This window comes from Chrysochloris asiatica, unplaced genomic scaffold (assembly GCF_000296735.1).
Source record: "Chrysochloris asiatica unplaced genomic scaffold, ChrAsi1.0 scaffold00003, whole genome shotgun sequence".
Taxonomy (NCBI): domain Eukaryota; kingdom Metazoa; phylum Chordata; class Mammalia; order Afrosoricida; family Chrysochloridae; genus Chrysochloris; species Chrysochloris asiatica.
In genome coordinates, this window is record NW_006408521.1 from 31584424 (window position 1) to 31609846 (window position 25423).

The 25423-nt window shown below is 39.9% G+C and overlaps 2 protein-coding genes across 2 annotated transcripts in view; one reads left to right on the forward strand and one right to left on the reverse strand.

The window, feature by feature from the left end:
• Positions 1 to 7014: 7014 nt before the first annotated feature.
• On the forward strand, positions 7015 to 11402 carry SFR1 (SWI5-dependent recombination repair 1). The gene is made up of 4 exons (XM_006831479.1): positions 7015 to 7027; positions 8138 to 8265; positions 9432 to 9827; positions 11205 to 11402. The coding sequence occupies exons 1-4, from the start codon at positions 7015 to 7017 to the stop codon at positions 11400 to 11402; spliced, it is 735 nt and encodes a 244-aa protein (XP_006831542.1).
• Positions 11403 to 17768: 6366 nt separating this feature from the next.
• WDR96 (WD repeat domain 96) overlaps positions 17769 to 25423 on the reverse strand; it is a 120765-nt gene continuing 113110 nt past the window's right edge. Inside the window, exons 34-37 of the mRNA XM_006831480.1 lie at positions 21835 to 21999; positions 19162 to 19242; positions 18196 to 18349; positions 17769 to 17935 (exon numbers count right to left, since the gene is read on the reverse strand). Coding sequence (XP_006831543.1) covers positions 17769 to 17935; positions 18196 to 18349; positions 19162 to 19242; positions 21835 to 21999 — 567 coding nt within the window. The remainder of the gene's footprint in view (positions 17936 to 18195; positions 18350 to 19161; positions 19243 to 21834; positions 22000 to 25423) is intronic.

Consider the following 25423-nt stretch of genomic DNA (forward strand, 5'->3'; position numbering starts at 1 on the left):
CACTTGTTTCTTCATGTGTACTAAAATGGTTTGTTGTTTCTATTATTTTGTTGTTATATTTAATTGATGATTTTATGTGGATGTATTTTTAGGCTCTCAACAACTTTCTTCTGTGGGTGTAGCTATAGAATGGAAGTGTTTATACTGTTTTCCATTCACCATTCTTGCACCTCATTTTAGGGTGGGGTTGGCTGCTGTCTATCGTTGATCAAGAGGTATGGGAGCTTGGTATTAACTCTTGCTTAGTGAGTGGATCTTGCCCACTGCTTGTGTGAATCCTTTGGACACCATATGGCTTCATGCTGGTGGTCTCCCTCTTCTGGATGATTTGTCTATGTATTTATCTTGTCTTTGTTCTGTTTAAGACTTAATAAAGGGAGTCTCTAAAAATACATTTGAATTTGAAGTCTTTTCTCCCCTAAAATAGTAAGTACTCCTCATTATAATTGGTGGAAGTCTAAGACATTTTACATTGTCTTTAAGAGTGGAGACCTAGTGATTTTCCCTGATTGGTGGGATGGTGGGGAAGGGACTAAGTTTCAATCCTAAACTGGGCCTAAAAACTCCTGGTTAGGTTAATTCTCAGATTTCCCTATGGTTACATTTATCATCAAAGTTTGACAAAGCATGGAAGAGCAGAAGCATAGATGTCAGTAGTATCCCAGAACATCTTAGAATGGTCTCTAATTCCTTTATTTTATGAGCACTACTAGACATCCTTCCTCCCTAGCTAAAAAACATCATGAAGAAGAAATCTTTTATACCTTGAAGACTGAAACAGTAATGAGAGGTAAGGGCAGAAAACTGAGTTAACTTCTTTTTTTATTTGCCGGCACTTCAAACAGATTGAAATGCTGTGAAATTACTGTGGGGGTTGTTATCTCTCAAAGCGCAATGTGGTTAAAGATGATTATAAGACATGTTCTGTTGCTTAAGGATTTGCTGACATCTAATGCCTTTTTTCTCCAAACAAATACAGGGGTGACAGTTCTGAGTAAATAAAGGATCTGGAAAGGATGCAGCCCTGTGCAATACACTTATTCCCATTACCTTTCCATGGTCTCAGTTCTTTGCCACCACTCCCCAAACTCCCCCCACCCCACCCACAGCATTGTGAATCTAACCTGAATCACTCTATTCTTCTCCCAGGGAACACACCCAATAATAGCAATGAATCATAGACACTCTTGCTTCTCCAGTCCCTAATGAACTTGACAAAATGCCAGGTCTCATGAAATAAAAGCAACTTGAAGTGAAGGGAGCTTTTTAGACTCTTGTTCAGGACATTATCTTGAATGCTTGTTACCAGGTAAACCTTCTAGTTGTCTTTATTTTTTACATCACATGAATACTATTGACCACCATCCTCATATTTTAACGAGTTGTTCTACTCAATGAGGCAATCTTTTGGGAACAACTAATACTAAATCAGGGCTGTTTCATCTTTGGTTTAAAAATAAAATCCTCTTATGCTTATTTTGGCTAAAAAATATTAAACACTTTACCAACAAAGACAACATCTTGTTAACAAGGCACCGGGAATCTTCAACAGCCTATATACAAGGGAAGCAATGACACATTATACAATTCCATGTGAGGTGATTAGGTGATATAGAAAAAAAATAAAACAAGTTTGGCTATTATTCTGAGGAAAATTTATGAAATGACCAAGCTTTAAGACACCACTTTACCACGGATGCTTACACAAGATCCCGCTTAATTTGTAGCAAAAGAAACCTAGAGACGAGTTTTTGAAGGTGGTTTTCAACTTACATGCAAATATTACAAGAACTATTGAAAGTCAGGTAAGATAATTTTAAGGATTTTCATGTTAAGTGTTATAAAGTGGTTTTAAATTTAGCTTGTTTAACTTATCTGTGGCACGGTGGGCTAATGCGCTGGACTGAGAAGTTGGTTTGAACCACAAGGTTGGCTGTTCAAGCTTACCAGCCACTCCTCAGTAATCCTATACAGGGTTGCTATTGGTCGGAACCAACTCAACAGCACTTAACAACAATAACAATGGCATTATAAGTAAATACGATCCTTTGGATTTTATATAATATCTCATTCAAGTGGTATCCAATCCTGAGTTTTAAAGTGTATGTTCATATCTTTGTTTTAAAAAAATATAGACAAAAATTCTGTCAATGCAGAAAAGGCAATGAATTATATGAAATTTAAGTCATCCTAGGATTACTATTAACATTAAAAAAATAAACAACAGAAAAAACCTTCTGAAATATAATTCATTAAGGTTGAAAAGTTTGTGTGCATGTGTGTTTATGTGCCGAGAGAGAGAAAAAGGGGGAGAGAGGAAATGGGAGAGAAACTATTCACTGTTCTTTTCCTTCTTAATGAAAATAAAAAACAAAAAACCTCATAAAGAGTTTTAGTCTATGACATCACTCCACCAGTAATCATAGACAAGAGCGGATGCAGCATTTACCACTCCCTGATGAATGGCAAAGTGGCCTTGGGTATTAAAGACAGTTAGACGCACAAATACACGCACAGAAAACCGAACTTAGTTTTGTATTGTTGACTATTAACACTGACTTTTATTGCTCAAATGGTTCTCTCTATAGTAGGGTCCTGGTGTGGTGTTGCAGGATAATGCTCTGGACTGCAAGCTCAGTTTGAACTGCAAGGTCAGCAGTTCTCGGAAACCCTAGACAGGGTCACTATGATTTGGAATAGACTCAATGGCACTTAACAACAACAATAGTAGGGTAAGGAATTTTGCCTTTGGACTCAATGGGACAATATTTTTTTTCCTGCCCAAAAAGTTATGTATCAGAAACAGCAAACTCCATAGGTCAGGAGTCCTGGTATGGTGCTGTAGGAGAGGCACTGGACTGCAAGGTCAATTTGAACCTCAAGGTGGCCATTCAAATCCACTAGCCACTGCTTGGATGGAAATCCTATACAGGGGTGCTATTAATTGAAACCAAGAAGACGGCACTGAACAACAAAAACAAAGGTTTATCTGGGGTTCTAGTGTGACATTATAGGATAAGCACTGGACTGCAAACCACAAGGTTGGTGGTTCAAACCCGCCAGGCTCTCCTAGGAGATGGCTGTGAGTCAGAATCAACTGAACGGCACTTAACAACAGAAACAAGCTTTGTCTAAAGCCATAGTGGAAACTACAGGGGGGGATTCCAGATTCTTTACAGTAAACTGAGCATGAAAAGTGGGCCCATATTGGTATATGAAAGGAGTAAATAAGAGACAAACTCATGTATAGGAGAGCATTCAATCCAAACAATGCATGAAGTCAGAGATGTGGATCAACACACACATTTCTGAAATACAGGTTCTTCTGGGAACTTGTTCTGAAGTTCTTTGAAAATCTGGCCAAAGCAATTGCATTTTAATATACCAGTTCACATAATAATAAGCAAGTCAGAACATTTCAAGACAAGATCTTTTCTTTTATGCAGCCAGCAAAAACAGAGCTTTAAGCTTAAATTGTAATGATAAAAGGATTTGGGAGCAGCTGACTTTAGAGAATCATAAAAACAATCCACCCTTATGCTCCAAGGTATAAAGAATATGCAGACTCTGCATTGTGCTGCTAGTGTCAGGACAAATCATTCTGGGTTTTTTTTTTCCCAGTGAGATTAACCAATGCCAGTGGATGAGTAATGGGAGAAATAAACGTACAGAAAGAGACCTGTGGCTTGATGAGGTGAATGCTATCTGTATCACAGTCATCATTCTCTAGTTCATCTTCCTTCCGGTTAATTTACATAATTAATGACAACTTTATAGGTTGTGGATTATGTGTTATATGTGAAACTTCTGCTATTTGTAGTTGAAATTATGAGGGAGCGTACACATCAAAGACTCTCTTACTTACGGAGATAAGTAATGGAATGAAAGAATTATGTGATTAAACTCCCTTGAGTCCGTTTGGGAATGCTATAGTCCATATATAAATCTACAGCCATGAGTGGTTCTTAGATATCTAGTGCTGTTTCTAGACACCTCTCATGGATTCTCATTTAATCCTTTAATACCTAGGAGGTAGGTACTAGCCTCTCATTTTAAAGATAAGAACACTAAAGCATAAAAACTCTACATTGAATGGTTCATAGAATGATGGAAGCAGGCATTGAACCTAGATAATTTGACTCCAACCTTTATGTTCTTAACCACTTCATTAGCTTGTCTTCAGGTTGTGTGTTTATACTGACTGCTTAGTGGAACTCTAGGGCAAGTACAGGACTGCTAATGGTAACCCGCCCATCCATGGGAAGGAGATGAGGCTGTCTCCTCTTGTACAGACTTACAGTCTCAGAAACCTGATACAGTCACTAAGAGTCCTAGTAGGATAAGCACTGGACTGCTAATCACAAATTTGGTGATTCTACTGCACTGCTAATCCCAGGGTCAACGGTTCAAATCAGCCGCTCCTTGGGAACCCTGTGTTGTCGTTGCTAAGTGCTGTTGAGTCTGTTCCAACTCACAGTGACGCTGTATAGGGTTTCTGAGGAACACCAGGTGGATCTGAACCTCCCACCTTGTGGTTTGGTGCTATAAGATAAGAACTGGACTGCTAACCGCAAGGCTGGCAGTTCAAACCTACCAGCTGTTCCTTGGAAACCCTATAAAGGGTCACTATGCATTGAAACACCCTCGACAGCACTTAACAACAACAACCTTGTGGTTAGCAGTCCAGTGCTTATCCTACAGCACCATACCAGAACTCCCAGAAACCCTATATAGGGTTGCTACAAATTGGCACTGAATCCTTACAAAATGGCACTTAGCAACATGAGTGAGAATAGGTTTGGGGTGTTTGGGTTTTTGGTTTGGATTCAGTTATTTCTGCTAGACTTCGGCTACTAAGCATCACATTATTTGGGGATTTACTCTATAAATATCAATCTTAGAATTTGACAAATTTTTCTTAGAACCTTCCTTGCCTCCTTATATTCCAAACCCCACTGCCATGGAGTCCATACTTAGCAAACCTATATAGGTAAATCTTCCTACTCAGGAGCAGCCAGTGAAGACGTGTTTAGCAGTCCAGTGTTTATCCTACAGTACGAGGGCTCCTCATATACCAGAAAGCCTAAATAACATTAAAGAGCTCAGTTGTTGGTAAAGAGACCATGCTAATGTTTAAAGCATTCAATAGAATTGAAAAAAACCGCCCCCTCTTCAAGTTCCCAACATCCAGGTGACTCAGTCAGAAATGAGTCCACTGACTTCCCATAAAGCCAGTGCTACACCCAATTTAGTTAACTTTATTGTTGCATAGCAACAGAATACCACAACACAGGAAACGAAGAGAATATTTTAGAAGAAAACCCCAAACATCTAAACCCACTGTCATAGAGTCAGTTGACTCAGCGACCCTGCGATGCTGGGTATTCGGCTAAGACCCTATTTCGCTCAAACATAAAATTCTGGACCAAGACAATCTTAGTGATTATTCTGCTTCTTGTATTGAACCACAGCAATTTTTCTCTTTGATTTGACAAATATCTGAAGTCAAACTAAGAAATCTAAAAATATGATACAGCTACAGTAGACATAGCGTAGTAGTGGTTACAAATCGGGCTGTGAACCACAAGGTCAGCAATTCGAAACTACCAGCTGTTCTGCGGGAGAAAGATGAGGCTTTCTGCTCCCGTAAAGATTTACAGACTCAGAAACCCTGTACAGGGTCGCTATGAGCCGGAATCGACTCCACAGCACATAACAACAGTAGAAAGGAGTCCTGGTGTGGTGCTGTGGGCTAATACGTCTAACTGCAAAGTCGTTTGAACTTCAAGGTCGGTGGTTCAAGCTCACCAGCCGCTCCTTGGAAGCCCTATACAGGGTTGCTATGGGTTGGAATCGACTCGATGGAACTTGACAACAATAGAAAACCTGGTGAGGAGATCAATGAGTTTTCGCAAGCAATTAAAGAAAGCTAGAAACCAACTCAATTGAATTCTCTGGGGCTCTAGGAAAATTTTCTAATAAATTTAACTCAAAGCTGCAAGTTGTACATTTAACACAAAGTTACGCGTGGTCCCTAGCGTGGTGTGATGAGGAGCTGAGACAAACAAGATTCTCAGGGATACTTGACACACACACCCACGGCCAAGGACCATCAAGGAAGCTGGTAGGAGAGATGCTAGGAAAGACTATTGACAGTAAGAGAAAGGAAGGAAAAAGACTTGAAAAGGAGTGTGTCCTTGAGTTTCGGTTGGGTTTTAATAAATGCCTTCGAGTCAGTTCTAACCCATAGTGATACCAGGACTCCGTACGGTTGATGTTTCTGTGCTGTGGCATCGGTTCTGACTCATAGTGAATCTGCATAATAGGGGCCCGTGGGACAGCTGGTAGTTCTGAACTGCTGACCGTGAGGTTGGCAGCCCCAATTCGTAACCACTACGCTACCAGAGAACCTTAAGTTTTAGTATTGTTGTTGTTGTTAAGACCCATAGCGACCCTGTACAGGGTTTCCGAGGGTGTAAATCCTTACGGGAGTAGAAAGCCTCATCTTTCTTCCGCGGAGCGGCTGGTAGTTTCGAACCGCTGACCTTAAGGTTCGCAGCCCGATTCGTAACCACTACGCTACCAGAGCTCCTTAAGTTTTAGTATACGGTTTCCTATAAATGAGGAGCGGTTGGTAGGCTTGAACCGCCACCTTGCGGCTCAATGCGACCTCGCGAAAAAGGGCTTATCCTTCAGCGCCATACTAGTACTCCATTGGTTAACATTTCCAAATACAAAGACCGCCAGCCCCACTTCCGTCTGAGGCAAAGCGGCCGCGCACGCGCAGTCTTGTCGGTCTTGGTTGCTGGGCGGAGCAGAGCAGCGCGCGTCAGTCAACTTGGCCAATCACACGTCCTTCACGCCTCTCGCGCGGTCTCCCCTCTTTAAAGCTATGGCCGAAGCAAAACCTCAATCTGGCCAATCGTGCGTCTCTCCCGCCTACCGCGTGGTCCCACCCCTGGAACGCTAGCAGTTTACGGCTGCGGCTGCACGAGATTTCTGCGAACTCTGGGGATGGCGGAGGGAGGTAGTGTGCTAGGGGCAAGTGGTTGTCCGCGAGATGAACTTATTCGGGAGTCTGTTGTGGAGTCGATATGAGCTCCCTGACCGCGGTCGGGGAATCGTTCAACTTTCCCTCAGGACTGGAGCCCTCGGGGACTAGTGTGGGTTTTCTGCAATGGTGGGAGGGGAAGGAGGACTCCTCCCCCTGACTTGTTAAGTGCCTTCATGTGGGTTCCGACTCTTAGCGGAGCAGCTGAGGAGCAGCTGGAGGGTTTGAACCACGGACCTGTGCTTAGCAGTCCAGTGCTTATCCTACAGCCTGGATAAATAGCGATCCAGTTATCGCTGCCTGAGGACACAAACTTCAACCGACTCTCCTTTCAGGGATTATTTGCTACTTTAAAAACTAGGACTGGGCAGTGTTTCCTTCTGTTGTGCAACAGGGTCGCTATGAGTCGGTACCGACTCGATGGCACCTAACAATGACAAATGCAAACGCGTGGCTCTGCAGGACAAACACTGACTCCTGGACAGCCATTAAAAACACGCAGACTTGGGTAACTTTATCTCCCCTGTAGCCCTTATGCCTGGGTTCTGAGGGGCACTGGTTCCGGTCCCTGCGGCTAGGGTTCCTGTGACGTGTGGTTATGTTGATGTCTTTGAATCAAGATTTTGGTTCTGTTTCAGTATGAAGCGGTCATAACCAAACTTAAGAATTCTTGACTATCCAAAGTTGTTACTTCACCCCGTGTGGCCGATTTTGAAGATAGTGTGATTAAAAACAAATTGTCTTGTTTAAATTAGATATTAGTTAATGTGTTTGAGGTTTTATAAAAGAAAAACAGTACAACAAAGAAGGCAAGAACTAATCGCAGCCAAGTGAAGGTCTTACTGGCAAATGTTATACACAACACTCTTTGATACAAATTGAGGACTATATTGTTTAGTGCCATGAGTCAGTCCTGACTCATAGCTACCTTGTATAGGGCTTCTGAGGGGCATCTGGTGGGTTTGAACCGCTGACTTTGCGGATAGCAGGTTAGTGCTTCTTAACAGCGCCACACCAAGACCCCAAAGACTAGACAGAGGGATGGATTAGTTTAATTTTCATTTTGTGATCCCGTTTCTTTTTTAGAGAGAAATCAAGATAAATCAAGATTTTTCCAGATGAAGAGCCCTTCAGACTCCCCTGTGACTTTACCCTGCACTCCACAGGCCTGCGAGACGCCACCATCTCCCCACACAAATAGTTCAAGAAAACAAGTATGGAAAACTCAGTTCTTCCAGTGGGACCACTGTGTTTCCCAGTATTGTGGCAGTTTTAAGTCTGCTGAAGATTGTTAACTGGCGGACACTGTAGCAATAAGAAGATGGATTTTATTAAATATGAAATAATATGTTTCTTCTAAGATAATATGTGAGAGGGCTTCAAAAAAGTTCATGGAAAATGTAATGAAAAGAACATGGAATTTTTCCATGAGCTTTTTGAAATGTCGTGTCAACCATTCATACCCCAAATTTTCATCTTGAATAAATGCTTTTCCTATCAGGTTATTGGTGTTGTTAAGTGCTGTTGAGTCGATGCCGATTCACAGTGAACCTGTATAGGGTTTCTGAGGAGCAACTGGTGGATTTGAACTGCCGACTTTGTGGTTCAAAGTCTAGTGCTGATAACTACGCCAGGAGTCCTTTCCTATCAGGTTGCAGGCCTCCAAATTGTGGAAATGTGATGTTGTTATCATAACGTGGTTGGTTGCAGGATCTAGATCTTTTCATTCGTAATTCTGAAGCACCTGGAATAATGTCAGACATGTTGCTCAACAAATGTGATTACTTGGGTCATTGTCTCAACAATTTGGAATACTGATCTTGCTAAAGTAGAAAGAGTAAAACTAATAGAGCATTCAGGAACTTTAAGCTTTTCTGTGATGGTTATTTTCATGGAGACAGCCATTTAATGGTGTGTAGATTGCTATGATCGGAGTCCACTAGGCATCATAACAAAAATAAAGAACCCTGGTGGCACAATGGTTAAGTGCATGACTGTCAATCAAAAGGTTGTCGGTTCAAACTCACCAGCTGCTCTGTAGAAGAAAGATGGGGCAGTATGCTTCTGTAAAGATTGTTGTTAAGTGCCATTGAGTAAGTTCCGACTCATAGTGAACCTGTATAGTGTTTCCAAAGAGCGGCTGGTGAGTTTGAACGGCCAACTTTATGGTTGTTACCAGTTTTGTGGTCTAATGGTTTATCCCACAGCACCGCACCTGTAATATTTCAGCCTTAGAAACCTGTGGAGCAGATCTGTTCTGTAGGGTCGCCATGAATCGAAATCAACTAGATGGCACAAAGCAACAATAACCGTAGATCTGTAAGCTCTGTATTTCTAGTAAATTTAACGTTATGGTTTCAATGTTTTGTGCCTCTTTCAGCCTATGAGTGCGGCACTTCGAGAACGACTAAGGAAAACAAGATCATCATTTCCTTCCTGTTACAGTGTAGTAAAACGACTTAAAGTAGAGGATGAAGAAAGTGATCCAATTGTTGCAGAGAAACCATTGTCTTCAACAGAAGGAAACTGTTTGGAATATCAAGAAAATTTTAAACATGTAGACAATGAATCTGAAGAAAGTACATGTTTGAAAAGTACCTTCAAGAATATCAGTGCATGTGAATCTAAATCAGATAGTGCTCTCCAAAATAATTTTGTCAGTGAGAATCTTCCCAAACAGGGATTACAGGAAGTAAAAGCAAATTTGGTGAAACAGATTCAAGAGAAAGAAGACTTTCTTCGGAGGTTGAAACTAGTTAAAATGTATAGATCAAAGGTGAGAAGAAGTTCAAAACCATTGGATAACATTTGTTTTAAGATAAATTATAAGAAAGTAATTTCATGAACAGAAAAGTTTATTTTAGCATAGTAAGCAATAAGTCAAGTCTCTAGAAATCTGGCTTTGAATAACTTTAATTCAAGTACATCCAGAGATTTAGAGGCGAGTAAAAGAGAACTCTTAATACCACATGACAACTTTTCCAGAGTCCCAGCTGAAGGTGATCACTTGACTCTTATTTAATACTCAGTTGAAGCTGCTTTTCTCTGAGTTCCAGTCCGTAGCGTTATTAAAAGTATCAAATGTTAGATGCAAGTACTAAGGGAATAGAAGTGATAGCCCACAGTGAGTGAATGAATAAAATAGCAAGTGACCCACAGACTTTTTAGTAATAATCTTGTGTCTCCCCCAAATAATTAGAATATACCAGGTATTCTGTTTGAGAAAATACAAATATGTATTCAATTTTACATTTCAATTCAAGATACATTGAACTGAATAGAAACTTGGGTACTAGAAAGGAGATAACTTTCATTTACCCAGATAATCCATGTATATATGCAATACTTTATTCTTTCTCAGTGATGTGGGTAAATTATGGATTCGCATAATTCTTGAATTTTTAGACTTTTCTAAAAATGACTACTTGAAGTATTTTTAGACTTTGAATGTTGAAAGTATTTTAAGTTTGAATATTATTTTATGGTACAACTGTAGTGTAAAAAGTGGGCTTTTAAAATCTATATTGTTGCTTTAAGGAGCCCAGTGGGTTGAGTTGGGCCACTAAGTTCAAGGTCAGTGATTCAGACTCATTAGCCACTCCTTGGGAGAAAGATGAGGCTATTTACTATCTCAGAAACCCTATGGAGCAGTTTTTATTCTGTCCAATATAGTGTTGCTTAGAAGGAATCAAGGAGTCCTGGTGTGGCGCTGTGGGTTAATGCACCAGACTGCAAAGCAAGGTCAGTGGTTCAAGCTCACCAGCTGTTCTTCGGAAACCGTATGCAGGGTTGCTATGGGTAGGAACTGACTCGACAGCATTTAACAACAGCAACAACAAGAAGTAGGAATCAGCTGAGTGGCAGTGGGTTTAGTGTTTCTGGTTTATAGCTTTTGCCCCATCCAGTTGGATTTTTTCTTAAGAGTAAGGATGGCCAAAAGCAAGGACCAAACACAATAGGCATAGAATGCAAAGGGACATTATAAGCATTTTACTTAGGACCATCCTACTTTTCTGTGGTTCAAAGTCCTGCTCATCTCCAGATGTGTTAGTCTTTAAACATATATACCAACTGATTTAATAACTTTTAAATGAAAACAGCACAACCACCTTATTACTAACATATCTCTTTCTATATATTTTTTCTTTTTCAGAATGACCTGTCTCAGATCAGGTTGCTAATACAGAAGTGGAGGAAGTGCAGCCAGCTGTTACTTTATGAGTTGCAGTCAGCTTTGTCTGCGGAGAATAAGAAACGAAGTCTCACTGAGTTGATAGACCACTATGGGTTAGATGACAAACTGCTCCTCTATAACAGACGTGAAGAAGAATTTATAGATGTTGAACTGTAATTATTTTTTTTTAGAATTATCTTTGAGAGTGACAACTTAATTTAAAAATGTTTATATGGTTTAAAGGGAAGGTATAAACTGTTAGGGGTTAAAGGAAGGTTTCCTGGTGAACATTAGTGCAGGGCACTCTGTTACGTAACCCCTAATGATTACATAAATATACACCAAGTCCTAAAATAGAAGTTTAATATTTTGTATAAATGTGGCAAAGAAAACTTGACATGTAAAGAAATGTAAAAAAATAACTTGGGTAATTTCTGGAGACCACTTTAATAAATTGTTTATTATAGCAAAAAGTTTTATTTTACGTGTTAAAATAACAGTCCAATTTGGTAAGTGTCTAAAGACCCTCAAAAGATGTATTGGCACACATGCAATGGGCTCGCGTGTAACAACAATTGTGAGGCTGGGCCAGGACTGGGCAGTGTTTCATTCTGTTGGGCATAGGGTCGCTATGAGTAGGAACTGATTCAACAGCACCTAACAACAACAAACCTAATCTGATCTAAAAATGCTTACCTCTTTCTTCATCTTATGATTCTTGTTTCCACCCACATACCACATATTTCATCTGACGCAGATAATTAAGCTCAATGATGCAATTATATCCTTCTCTCTTTAAAATTGTATCTCGTAGTCAGCTCAGTGAAATGACCATCTGTTTCTTATCAACCTCTATCATCTCCCACATCAAGGCATCATGTTGGTCAATCTTTCATCTACCTTTCCAGCTTTAGGTTATGCTACCAGTGCTGCTCAGTTCACAGGGACTTCTCAGCCCCAAACACCCCACAGGCTTGGGCTTTAGGCTGCCATGGTGTACAATGTTAACTGTTTTCCTAGCTATGTATGAAGATAGGACCCAAGCTGAGAATTTGGAATTGAACTCAGGAAAAGAAAACCCATCTTTGTGTGGTGAAAGTGTTACCTGTAAACCTGGGAGCAGCAAAGGTGGCATGTGTAAGGATAGTGTGTGCTTACAGAAAATAGCAGAGGTGATAAATGGGGACAGAACTTTTGGGGTCAGTGTTACCCTGGTCTTAACTTCCAGTCCTTCTGAGGTCTTTCTGGATTCCTGTGGTGCTATAGGATATACACTTGACTGACCCTCGGTTTGAGATGCAAGTTCAAACTCACCAGCTGCTCCTCGGAAAACCTATACAGGGATGCGATGAGTCTGAATTGCCTGAACAACAACAAACCAGCTTTACTTGGGAGTTGGAGGGTAAGTACTTTTGAAGGTAAGACAAAGTACTTCCTTACAAGTTGGTAAACAGCAAATGACTGAGGATATCCCCTCCTTCTGTTCAGTCCCTGTCCCTGATCTAACACCTTCCCCCTTCTGACTCTGTAGGAACCTCAGGACCCTGCCCTTGCATTCCATTCTAATAATACTTGTGATGGCTAGTTTTGTATGTCAGTTCAGTGAAACTATGGTACCTTAGTGCTATATTTGATAAGAATAGCAAGCACTAATGTAGGTGTTGTTGTGGAGGTATTTTGTACCTTTGTACACAATCCACTGATTGTGTAAAGTAGATGATCTTTGATGTGGGTGGTCCTTCCAATCCATTGTTGTTGTTAAGTACTGTGGAGTCGATCCCAACTCATAGTGACCCTGCACAGGGTTTCCGAGGCTGCAAATCTTTACGGGAGCAGAAAGCCTCATCTTCCACGGAACAGCTGGTAGTTTGGAATTGCCGACCTTGAGGTTAGTAGCCCGATTCTTAACCACTATGGTACCAGAGCTCCTTTCCAATCCATTGGAAGACCTTAAATGTTTCCCAGAGAAGAAATTATGCCTCAGGACTATACTACCAGCTGCCTGAAATTTCAGCCTTCTGGCCTGCTCTACAGGTTTCAGAACAGGCTAGCCCCATAGTCCTATGAACCAGCAGAGTATTGAGAGCTGTGGTAGAGATGGTTGGTGCCATATGTTTGCAAATGGGATTAATGGGAGAGCTTGAAAAGTCTCCAGGGAGCAGGTTTTCCCTCTCTTTTTTTTTTTTGAGTGCTAACATTTGGACTTTGTACCAAATTTTAAAGTATATTAACTCACTCGCCTATTATAGCGATCAATACCCCAATTTTAAAGAATAATAAAAATCTAGAGCAGCTATGAATCAGAATTAACTCGATGGCAGCATGTTGTTGTTAGTCAAATCTGGAATGTTGTTGCTGTTCAGTAGAGTTGAGAAGAGTTAGTACCATGCACTATATCGAGTGGAGAGTTAGGGGTACAGAGCCTTTGTGCCCTTCCTTCCAGAGCACCTGCCAACTTCCCAAACCAGAAGATACTTCCTGAGGAAAAGACTAGCCTGAGGGCAAGAGGCTCCTGCTAATCCCCATTCCATCCCAGTCTCAAAGCTGAGACATTCAAGCTAGAAGGATTTCCAGAGTCAGCCAAGGTGGCCACTAAGAAATAGGCATCATATTGGCAGAGCATTCCCCAGTGACATATGTGGCATTGGCTTTTAACAAATGGAGCCCCAGGAAACTGGCTTAGGAGATAAGGAAATTATATCATGATGTTGGATGCATGTGAACAGAACAAACCTCTTAAGGATTTGCACCCCTCTCATACTCCCCACCCTATGGATGGCTCCCTGCCCACCATAATTTCCCTCTCAGATAATTCTGAAGGACTGTGGGCAATGATACCAATGGACAATGTTCTTGCTGAATCAGCCTAGCTGACATTTTAGTAGTAGGTCATTTTAGTAGTAAGGGTCCACCGGTACTAAGAAAGGTTATCATCTAATCTTGTTAGTCCTGTCATTCCCTTTACCATTCACCAAGCTCACCTAATACTGGTCACTCTTTGGGTAATCAGTTACACTATCCTGGCCAAAAAAATAAATAAATAAATAATGTAGAAGATTTTGTAATACTCTCTTGTTTTACCTACATCAATGTATACTAGATATGGTATTGTGGAATTAACGTTCATAATTGTAGAACAGTTAAACATTGACATCACTTGGAGACGTGGTCAGTGATCTGAATATTGCCTTGGAATGTAACAGTCTATAGTTCTGGAAGGGGCGAAATAATTTATCTTCTAACCAGCTTTTCATTATATAATCCTCACCATTTATAAGAGTAAAGCAATACACTTTAAGGGAACAGAGAAAGCATTTTTTTCTTTCTTTTTTCTGTTTACCAAAGTCTACTTACTCGGTAGCCCAAGGAGCCCTGTTGTAGAGTAGGTTATGAGTTGGGCTGCAAACCACAAGGTCAGCAGTTTGAATCTACTAAGTTGTTCCGTGGGAGAAAGATGAGATCAAATGAATCCTGTAAAGATTTATAGCCCCAGAAACGCTAGTCAGGGATGCTATGAGTTGGAACCAACTGCACAGCACACAATCACCACCACCATAGAGTAGGCCACAAAATTGAGCTCTTTTAAAAAATGTGTTGTTGTTAAGGATTGTTCTCGACGGCACTTCACAACCAACAACAACAACAAATCGATACCAGAGCAGATTGCCTTATGGAATGGTTGGTGGGGTCAAAATGTTGACTTTCTGGTTAGCACCACCAGGACCCCTCATACTACCCCACAATTCTTCTCATGAGTATAGGCACAAAAGGATGGAAAACAGATTTCAGCCAAAAATGTGTACACTAATGTTCACAGTAACACTATTCACAACAACTAAAAGGTGGAAACAAACCAAATATCTATCAACTAATGAATGGAGCTCTGGTAGCGTAGTGGTTATGAATCGAGCTGTGAACCGCAAGATCAGCATTTCGAAACTACCAGCTGTTCCGCGGGAGAAAGATAGGCTTTCTGCTCCCATAAAGATTTACAGCCTCAGAAACCCTATACAGGGTTGCTATGAGTTGGAACCGACTCCATGGCACATAACCACCACCACCAATGAATGGATGAACAAAATGGGTTATATCCATGAAATAGAATATTATTGTTAAGTGGCAATGAGTCGGTTCCAACTCATATTGACCCTGTATAGATAGGATTGCCAAGGAGCAGCTGGTGGATTTGAACTGCCAAACTTGATGTTCAAACTGACCTTGCAGTCCAATGCTTATCCTACAGCGCCACACCAGGACTCCAATAGGATATTAAAATATATGAGACCCAGGGTAAGCAAAGCACTGCTTAAGAAAAAGAACAAAGTTGGAGGTGTCTTACTCCCTGATTTCAAAATTTACTACACAGCCACAGTGATCAAAACAGCCTGGTACTGGTACAATGAAAGATACATTGATCAATGGAACAGAATCGAGAACCCAGAAATTAACCCATTCACATACAGCCAAATGATTTTCGACAAAGTGCCTAGGCATATTGCATGGGAAGGAGATAGTCTCTTTAACAGATGGTGCTGGCAGAACTGGAAAGTGATATGCAAAAGAATGAAACAAGACCTTTACTTCATGCCCTATACAAAAACGAACTCAACATGGATTAAAGATCTAAATGTGAATCCCAAAATTATAAAGGTCATCAATGAAAACCCAGGGACAAATGTGAGGGCGCTAATTCAGGGCATACACAGACTACAAAACATTTTGAAAACTACACAAACAAAAGTAGACCAAATAGATGAGTGAGACATATTAAAAATTAAAAACTTATGTGCATCAAATGACTTCACCAAAAGAGTAAAAAGGGAACCCACAAATGGAGAAAAAATCTTTTGCAACGACACATCAGATAAGGGACTCATTTCTAAAATATGTAAGAAACTACAACACCGCTACAAGAAAAAGACAACCCAATAAAATGGGCACAGGACACGAACAGGCACTTTACAAGCAGGAGATTCAGGCAGCCAACAAACACATGAAGAAAATGTTCACGATCACTAGCCATCAGAGAAATGCAAATCAAAACAACAATGAGATAACATCTCACACCAACAATAACAGCAAAGATCAAAAAAGCAGAGGACAACAAATGCTGGCGAGGATGCAGAAAGACTGGGACCCTCCTACATTGTTGTTGGGACTGCAAAATGGTACAACCACTCTGGAAAGCAATATGGTGCTTCCTCAGAAGGTTGGAAATAGAAATACCTTAGGACCCAGCAGTTCCTCTACTTGGTATTGAAATTAAAATACAAGCCATAACACAAGTGAATATATGCACACCAATGTTCACAGCAGCACTATTTACAATAGCAAAAAGATGGAAACAACCAAAATGCCCATCAATTGAAGAATGGATAAACTGTGGTACATGCACACAATGGGATATTATTCTACCTTGAAGAACAACAAGGAAGCTGCAAGTCATCGCATAACATGGATGAACCTTGAGGACATTATGCTGAGTGAAATTAGTCACAAAAGGAGAAATACTGCATAGGACCATTATTGTAAAGGACTAAGAAAAAGAACCCACCCAAAAGGGGGGGGGGATCTATATATATAATTGCTGATCATCAGGATGTATGGGATGAGAGGAGAGGAGGGAGGGGAAGAAAGAGCACAGGGTAGGGAATAGACACAGGAGAGCCTGGGTGCTGGGGTGGGTGGGGAGGGGGTAAGGGCTGACAATATACAAGAAGGGGAAGGGAAAAAGAACAAGGCAGACGGGACAATGGTTGGGCAGGTTTGCATGGGCTAGGTGGGTTAGAGGTAAATGATGATGTATGCACTTAGAAAAAATTAAAATATAAAAATAGAATATTATTCAACCATAAAAAGAAAGAAAGTACTGATATGTGTTACAGAATAGCAGAATCTTGAAAATAATTATGCTCCCGGAAAAAATCTAGATAATATATATGAGATACAGCAAAGTACGTTTCCAAAATATTTTGGAATTTATAAATGATTTAGGGCTTGGTGGAAATCAGCAATTTACCTTCTTAATTTGCCTTCCTTTCAATTGTTGGAACAATAGTCTTAACTATTCTGGTATCTTTTTCCTGATTATAGAAGAAATGCTTTGTATATTAATTTATTTCCCAGGACAACTTGGGCAATAAAGAAGCATAGAAAAGCATTAAGATGAAAAATAGTCTATAATCTCATAATTTTTAGGTAACTTTATAAAATAAAAAATACCAGTTATGGTAAGAATAAGATTTTGTCTTTAAGATTAACTGACAGTATCTTTGATCAAATTAAGGCTAGCTGAATAAACTAGATGTTGAACACTTTCAGAGTTAAAAATCTTGTCTATTCTTCAAGAAAACAAGAATGCATGATATTTCTCACCTTTATTCATGCAGGACAACATTTTTTTAAAGTAATGGTTAAGGCTAAAATGAAATAATTTGCTATTTGAAATATGTGACTAATCTACTTAAATTTTTCGATACAAAAGAAAAGAAACCATTTTAACCAAGTAAAATTATTTTTTAAATGATTATTTGGCCAGAGTTATTACATTGGAACAAGAGCAGGAAATGTTCTCATCCTTAATCTTTCGACTTCAGCCTGCAGAATTAAAATCTGTTCAGTTTGTTGTTTTGAAATACTTGTTAATTTTTGTTGTTGCATCATGTCATCATATCGTTCTTTGGCAATCTTTTCACAAGTCAGTTTAGATCCTGTACCCAAAACAAACAAAAATAAGCTGATTGGGTTATTATAGGCATCTTAAATATAGAAGCAAAACTTAGTGAACTAAGTGGATCAGTTAAAACTTGTGGAAATCCCCCCTCCCCCCCAAAAAAACAATAAGAAGTAAAACAAACAAACAAAAAATAAATCAACAACAAACCAAACCAAACCAAAACCCTTGTGGAAATCCTGGTAGCATTATAGTTTCTCTATAGATTTAAACAAAAAAAGATAAAAAAACACTTACCAATAGCATTACAGATGTCTCTTCTCTCTGAGACAGCTACCAGCTCTTCTTGCAAATTGCAGCTTAGAGTATAATTTGCTACATCTTTGTGATTGCTGAATCTTCCCAATTTTTTAAGTAGTTTTTTACAGTGTTCCACATTCTTCTTGTGAGTCTGGAAATTATATTCCCATGACATCACACAAAAATAATTTTGTAAAAATGTATTAAATTTTATAATGACATTGTTCTCAAAATGTTAATGAAACATCCTCATTAAACTATCATTTTATCACCATATATTAATAACTAACATAATGCCTGCACATAGTGGGCACTCAAATTATTTGTTGAAAGATACAATGTTATATTAATGCCTCATTTCAGAAAACAAATCTTGCATACCCTTTAAAATGGTGGTGTTGTTATGTGCCTTGGAGTTGGTTCCGACTCATAGTGACCCTGTACAGGGTTCCCAAGGCTGTAAATCTTTACGGGAGCAGAAAGCCTCATCTTTCTCCCGTGAAACAGCTGGTAGTTTTGAACTGCTGACCCTGAGATAAGCAGCCTGATTAGTAACCAGATGATAAGAAAACCATGGTTTGGGGATTAGTTTGTTTACATCTTACATTTGCTAATAAAAAAAAAAACCCTGAGCATTCACTAAGAAGTTATGATAAAACAGTATTTTGCTAAGGAAAGACTATCAGAACTTCTAGTACATAAATTATAATGTTAAAAAAGGAAATCCACATACACTTGGATGTATCTCAAGGTGTTAATGCTAATGTTAAAGGAAGTGCTTCAGTCTATACCAGTTGTTTTGGTTACAAAAACACTATTCAGGAACCTCTAATTACATCATGAATATCAGTAAAGGACCAAGATTTTCTTAGTTCTATTCGATTCATTACTTGAAACGCTATTACTTTTTCCAAAAGACTTACAACTATTGGAATTATAATGATCAAAATTTTAGAGACTTACCTTATCTAAAACAGCTATGGTTTGCTCCATTATTCCAATCTGAATTGCTATCAAAGTTTCATAGTGTGGTTCATTTAGGAACTTTTGGAGGAAAAAAAAAATATGAAAAAAATATGTTAGGATATTTTTCTCTATTTTTAAGTTGTCATTAAGTGCAGTGGAGTCAGTTCTAACTCATAGTGACCCTGTATAGAGTTTCTGAGGCTGTAAATCTTTACAGGTGTGGAAAGTCTCATTCTTTTGTCACAGAGCAGTTGGTGAACTCGAACTGCCAACCTTGTGATTCGTAGTACAGTGTTTATCTGACAGAGCCACCATACTCCCCATTTCTTTTAATAGATAACTTTATATAGATTATCTTAATTTTGAAAGGGAGTTTTTCATAATAAATATCTGTCTTTTTATATTAAGATTGGTTTGACTTTGGTGCTGTGATATTTTGTTATATTTAACCAGCAATGTTGTTGTTGTTGTTGTTAAGTGCCATCGAGTCGGGTCCGACCCATAGCGACCCTGCACAGGGTTTCCGAGGGTATAAGTCTTTACGGGAGTAGAAAGCCTCATCTTTCTCCCGCGGAGCGACTGGTAGTTTCGAACCGCTGACCTTAAGGTTCGCAGCCCGATTCGTAACCACTACGCTACCAGAGCTCCTTTAACCAGCAATACACTCCCTTATATATCAGTGATTACCAGAGTAGTTTCTCATTCATTTATTCAGCTCAGAAAACCGCAGCAAGTGTCCCCCTGAGTACAGAGGCATTGAGGGCCACACAAAGACAACATGACTTAACCTTCAAAAAGAAGACTGCATTTACATATGATCTGTTGTTAGATCTAAATTCAGAAGAGATTTGTGAAGGGAGGAGAGTTCTCCAGGCTGGGGAAATGAGGAAAGGCTGTATGGAGGAGGTGACTTTTAAACTAGATTAAAAAAAAAAAAGATAGGCTTGGGATAGGGACAAAAATTGAGGGAAAATAGACCAGGTAGAGCAAAGGCACAGAGGCAGAATCTTAGAAAACAGTCATCAGTCTGGTTTAAGAATACTGCTGTTTGAGAGGAATAGTGGAAAATGAATTTGAAATAGTATGAATGCCCATCTGAGGATTTTATAATTCATTTAGCAGGTCGTTGTTGTTGTTATGTGCTGTGGAGTTGGTTCCAACTCATAGCGACCCTGTACAGGGTTTCCGAGGCTGTAAATCTTTAAGGGAGCAGAAAGTGGCATCTTTCTCTTGCAGAACAGCCGTTAATTTCGAACTGCTGACCTTGCGGTTCATAGCCCGATTCGTAACCACTACACTACCAGAGCTCCTTTTTAGCAGGTAAGAAGTAGCAATTTGAAATGTTTAAGTAGGATAGTAATGTTAGAATTGGATAGGAATATTAATCTGAGAGCAATATCTAGTTAGAGAAGACAAAGATTTAAAGTTGGAAAACCAGTTAGAGTATTATTTATAAAATCATTTAAGTCACTAAAAATGGAAGAATAAACCTGGGTAAAGGCAGTAGAGACATAGAATGAGAAATAGACTAGACTAACTTAGAAGGCCAGGGAATCAGGGCACTGAAACATGACAAAAACTTTAAGGCTGGGTAAGTGGCTGGAAAGAACAGAGTAAATCCAGAAGAAGAAGGTACTGTTGAGGGGATTATAGAAATAAAACACGAGAGAGGTCATGGGCACAGAGCTTGGTCTGAGAATTCATCTTTTAGAAGTGAGCCGTGATGTCAGAGAAATTGAGATCGGCAAAGAAGAGGGCATGAAGAACAAGCAACCCCACAGAGTTAGGGCAGAATCTTCAAGAATGGTCATATTTAAAATTAGAAGCAAAGGAGAAACCAGTAAAACAAGCAATGTGGTCTGACATGTTGGAAGAAAACCAGGATAAAACAGATGAGGAAAGCCAAAGGAATGGGTAAGTAGAGGGTCAAATTCTACAGAGAGTTGGAGGATGGTGAGACTGGATTTGACAATTAGGAAATTCTTGTCAAACTGCAAGATAGAACTACACTGAGTTGGTCATACAAAACTGGGGGCAACAAATGCAGACTCCTGGAAGAAAAAGAATCCATAGAGACATTATGAAATACTACTGAGTATTTGAGAAGATGCTTGGTACCACAGAGTCTTCTCATGAAATATTATTTAAATGAATGAAATTAAAACTATATAGGACAACCTAAGTGCCCATCAACTGATAAATAAACTAAAAATGGATATATATATATTATGGATTATTATTTAGTCATATGGAGAAATAAAGTTTTGATACAGGCTACTACAAGAATGAACCTTAAAAATATTACGCTAAATGAACTATGCATAAGTCTGACATAAAAAGACAAATATTGTATGCTACCACATACATGAAATATCTAGAATAGATGTAAATGCCGAGAGATAAAAACTTCTTATTGGTACAGGGGCCCAGGTGAGGGCAGAATGGGGATTATAATTGAAGAGAAAACTAAATTTCTGTTAGCAGGGGGGCCGGGGGAAGGGGAGGCTTTTGGAAATGTTTAGTGGTAATGGAAGCAAAATGTGAATATTATATGTTTATATGCAAATGTCCCAGAATTGTACACTTAAAATGGTTACAATGGCAAACTATTATCATATACATTTTACCAGAATAAAAACCAAACTACACAGTGGGGCAAGGGAAGCTTACTTTTTGACGATCTCTTGAAAAAAACAGCATCTGAATATCCCAAGCCTTCTGATTGAGATCTTCCATTTCCATCTCCATCTTCTTATGTTCCCACTCCATCTGATAGATCCCTTTGTGAACATTCTTACTCTCCACCATGCTACTGACTTTCTTTTGTCCTTGGGTCTTAAAAAGTACATTTCAGTATTCAGATAATATGATTCTGCATACAGAATTATAGGATATATAAGCTACTATACTTAGAGATCTTGAGTCCTGGTGTGGTGCTGTGGGTTAATGCGCCAGACTGCAAAGCCGTTTGAACTGCAAGGTTGGTGGTTCAAGCTCACCAATTGCTCCTCGGAAACCCTATACAGGGTCGCTATGGGTCGGAACCGACTAGATGGCACTTAACAACAACAATAACAACATACTTAGAGATAATTCTATCTTCTTTCAAAAATTCTTTAAAAATGCAGCAGATAATAAAAAAAAATTACTTCTTGGGCAAATTTGATCACTGTTAACACAAGATACAAGATAGTTCATAAGCAGTAGGATTATAAAATATACTTAAATGCAGACAAAATTTACTTTATTGCTGTTAGTTGTTAAGGGCCATTGAGTCAGTTCTGACTCATGATGGTTGTGGTGTGCTGTGGAGTGGGTTCCGACTCATCGTGACCCTGCATAGGGTTTCCGAGGCTGTAAATCTTTACAGGAGCAGAAAGCCTCACCTTTCTCCCACAGAACGGCTAGTAGTTTTGAATGTAGCAGCCCGACTCATAACTGCTATGCTACCAGGGTTCCAATTCATAACGACCCTATATAGGGTTTCTGAGGAGCCACTGGTAGGTTTGAACCACCAATCTTGTGTCTGGCAGTCCAATGCTTATCCTACAGTGACACACCAGGACTCCAAATTTATTTGTTTGTTTTTTTTTTGTTGCTAAGTTCAGTCGAGTCGGTTCTGACTCATAGAGACCCTGCATAGGGTTTCTGCAGAGTGACTTGGTGGGTTTGAACCACTGACCTTGTGGTTCAAATCGACCTTATGGTTAATCCACACCAGGACTCCAAATTTACTTTGTTGTTGTTAAGTGCTGTCGAGTTGATTCTGACCCATAGCGACCCTGTATAGGGTTTCCAGGGAGCAGCTGGTGAGCTTGAACCACCAACCTTGCAGTTCAAACGACTTTGCAGTCTGATGCATTATCCCACAGTGCCACACCAGGATTCCAAAATTACATTATACGTCCTTAATTAGGCAGGAACTACTTTTGTGTGGTGCTGTAGGGCAAGCACTGGACTGCCAAACACAAGGTTGGCAGTTCAAACCCACCAGTTGCTTGCTATGAGTCCAAACTGACTTGGTGTTTAACAACAGCAGTCTGCCAATCTGTATGCATCTGTATCTCTGCTCGCTGGCCTTGCTCCTGACATGGTGGATGGAGACTTGTACTTTTATGCAGTAAGGCACAGGTATATTAGGTTGGTAGCTAGTGAAAGAAAAAAAAAAGGGAAGGGAGAGAGAAAGAAAGACAGGAAGGAGGGAAAAAAGAAAGAAAGAGTTCAAAGACATGGAATACCTACATGTTTTGCCCTTCACTTTGAATTGCCTAGATGTGAACATGAAATCATCAAATCGCTCATAATTTTGTACAAGAATTACATCAGCTAATATTTTACAGTTTTCCTCTCTTTAAAAAATGGAATTTTTTGAAGTCCATACAATCAGACTATACCACTTGTTGGCTCCTTTTTCTTATCCCCACCTCTGCATCACTGCCCAGCATCTCCAGGCCTTCGTTTACCACTTTGAAAGAACTTTTATCTATTTCACCTTAGCCACCCAACTCCCATCATTAGATCCTCGCTCTCGCTACCACCATCTGTAACATCATAACATCCCTCCTCCCTCTAGGACAATCTCCTTCTCTTCTTTGCTTTCCTTTAGGGTCACCTTTGGTGTAAGAGTTATTTATAGTCACTACATCCTTACTTCAGAATATTCCATCACTCATCACCAGCTTAGCTCCAACTCCAATATGCTACTGAGGCGGTCCTGGACGAGTTGCTGACATAAGCCAACAACTCCCTCCATCTTGGGGCTGTTTCTCTCTGTCACACTGGCCCTAACTCCCTTTCCTTTTGTCCACCTGCTTCCTAAATAATCTCGTACCTTCTATTACCTATATGTAGATAGCGCGTAACTGTCTATATGCGATTTATAATTACTGGTAGCATAGTGGCAATGAGTAGGGCTGCTAACCTCAAGATCAGCAGTTCAAAACTACCAGCGGTTGTACCGAAAGATGAGGCTTTCTGCTCCGTGGCACATAACCACCACCACCATGAATAATTATGTGCTATAAGAGTCCTAGTATGGAGCTGTGGGATAATGTGCTGGACTACAAGGTTGGTTTGAACTACAAGGTCAGTGGTTCAAATTCACTAGCTGCTCCTAGGAAACCCTATACAGGGTCGCTATGAGTTGGAACCAACTCAAAGGTACTTAACAACAACAATTATCTATAGGTAGTCTACTCCTTAACACTGGGTAATTAACATTTCTACTGGGATGTTTCATTTGTTGTTGTTGTTAGGTACCATCAAGTTGACACTGAGTCATAGTGACCTTTTGCAAAACAGAATGAAACACTGCCCAGTCCTGAGCCAACCTCACAATCATTGCTACGCTTGAGCCCACTGCGCCAATCCATGTCTTTGGGGGGGTCTTCCTCTTTTTCTCCAACTGTCCACTTTACCAAATGTGGTGGTGGTTGTGTGCCGTGGTGTCAGTTCTGACCCATAGCAACTCTGCATATGGTTTCCGAGGCTGTAAATATTTATAGGAGCAGAAAGTCTTATCTTTCTTCCACAGAGTGGCTGGTAGTTTCGAACTACTGACCTTGAGGTTAGCAGCCAAACTCGTTACCAAACATTTGTTGTTGTTATGTGCCATTGAGTCGGTACCAACTCATAGTGACCTTATGCACAGCAGAACGAAACACTGCCTGACCCTGGGCCAACCTCACTACAGTTGTCATCGATGCTGCCACTTGGCCAATCCATCTCGTTGGGGGGGTCTTCCTCTTTTTCTCTGACCCTCCACCTTACCAAACATGATGTCTTCTCCAGAAACTGGTCCTTCCTGACAATATGTCCGAAGTATGAGAAATGGAGTTTGGCCATCCTGGCCTCCAAGGAACACTCTGGCTACACTTCTTCCAAAATGGATCTATTGGTTCTTTTGGCAGCCCATGGCACTTTCAATGTTCTCCTCCAACACCATAACTCAAAAGCATCAATTCTTCTATGGTCTTCCTTATTCACTGTCCAGGTTTCACATTCATATGAGGTTACTGAAAATACCATAGCTTGGGTCAGGTGCACCTTAGTCCTCAAGCTGACATCTTTGTTCTTCAACACTTTAAAAAGGTCTTGTGCAGCAGATTTGCCAAATGCAATACACCGTTTGATTTCTTGACTGCTGCTTCCATGAGTGTTGACAGTTGATCCAAGAATCTTTTCTCCATTGATAAGAATGTTGTTTACTGGTCCAGTGGAGAGGATTTTTGTTTTCTTTACATTGAGATGCAATCCATAC

Coding starts and splice junctions, on each gene's coding strand:
- SFR1 (XM_006831479.1), top strand. Junction 8,266..9,431: donor CAAATAGTTCAAGAAAACAA/GTATGGAAAACT, acceptor TGCCTCTTTCAG/CCTATGAGTGCGGCACTTCG. Junction 9,828..11,204: donor TTAAAATGTATAGATCAAAG/GTGAGAAGAAGT, acceptor TTTCTTTTTCAG/AATGACCTGTCTCAGATCAG.